Genomic DNA, 1404 nt, shown 5'->3' on the forward strand with positions numbered 1-1404 from the left:
ACCAATGGCAACAGTTCATCAGAGATTTCAAGGCTGATTTGCTGTCCAAGGCTTCGGTGAGAAGATGCGCTTCCCTATGAGCCTTTGATTTGTCATGTAACGCAGGTGGTGGATACTGAACGCGTTGCGTCCTTCGACAAGATTGACACCGGTCTTCGTGATTTGGTCGACAGGATCGTCGTCGTTCCTCTGGCGGAACTCCTGGATGGTATCAGCTGCCGTTTCATGTAGGCGTGAAGGATCTGATTACTCGGTACGTTGATATATTCTTGTAGGGCCGTCCGTTGGGAGGGTCTCATCAACCAGTTCTGCTGGACCTACACTGTCGGTATCACAGGCTTTGGAGCCGCGCTTCTTGCTGCATGCGCACTCTTAACCATTATACTACTTTATGAATTTGTGGTAAGATATGCGACTAATGGAGTTGCTCTTCGTCGAGACCTCATTCCTGACTCGAGCACTCTAGCTTCTTATGGTTTGGTCCCAACTTCAGATCTGGCGTTATTTGAAAGACAACCGTTGCATCAAGAGGGACCTAGCTAAGGAAGCTAGGACACACCCTGCTCACTCACCCCAGGTGAACATCGTGTGGGCGAGAGAAAATTGAAGTGGCGTTTGCCTCTGTAGGTTATGGGAGCTTACAATCCACAAGTTGGAGTGCCCTTATCAGTGCAGATTAATGTGCAGAAGTAGAACTCAGATGCCCCACTCAATAGGAGTGATCGCACACTGAGAGTGCGCTTATTTTGACGTGTCAATCATACAATCTATAAATGCTCAATCTTGTTTTGCATGTGTCACTCACAACATATTGGTGTTGTAAAAATCGTTGGTCGTTGCGTTAATCTGGAGTTGGCAACTATGAAAACAAAGCCCGAGATAAGAGTGTTGGCTCCGATCCATATCTCATCGTGGTCGCGAGTTCTGAGCACGAGTTTTCCCTGAGGCTTTGTTTTTAGCAATGAGACTGAAGTAAGACCCTCTGTGATATTGACATGATACACATCACTGCGCGTCTATTACACTTAGTGTAATAGTCGCGCAGCGGTATTACAATTCCCCCACCAAATGTGGTCATACGATAACGGCGATATCGTGGCACCACGATAATATCGTGGTACTGTTGAATCCTCAACATGGACAACTCTGTGACATTGGAAGAATTCTGTTACTGTGTACGACATATCACTACGTACACTGTACGTGGACTTCAAACTGACACACACACTGGTGCGTGATGGCATGGTAGTTGTCCTCCCGTATGGAAGTGCGATATTTCTTCACTGCTTCCTGACATAATGTGGTCATACAGGAATCCTCATGCCTCATTGTGGTGCGGTAGAATCAATTCTTATCTCAACACGTGGATGGAAATAGACTATTGCATCGATTGCGCGGCACAAT

General features: G+C 46.6%; 1 protein-coding gene across 1 annotated transcript; it reads left to right on the top strand.

Annotated features, from left to right (window-relative positions):
• Window positions 1–472: 472 nt before the first annotated feature.
• On the top strand, window positions 473–693 carry Pmar_PMAR026196 (hypothetical protein; the record flags this gene model as incomplete). Its single annotated transcript, XM_002767955.1, has 2 exons — window positions 473–577; window positions 628–693. The coding sequence occupies 2 exons, from the start codon at window positions 473–475 to the stop codon at window positions 691–693; spliced, it is 171 nt and encodes a 56-aa protein (XP_002768001.1).
• Window positions 694–1404: the final 711 nt, after the last annotated feature.

The sequence above is a fragment of the Perkinsus marinus genome (assembly GCF_000006405.1).
Source record: "Perkinsus marinus ATCC 50983 genomic scaffold scf_1104296969414, whole genome shotgun sequence".
In the NCBI taxonomy this organism is placed as follows: Eukaryota; Perkinsozoa; order Perkinsida; family Perkinsidae; genus Perkinsus; species Perkinsus marinus.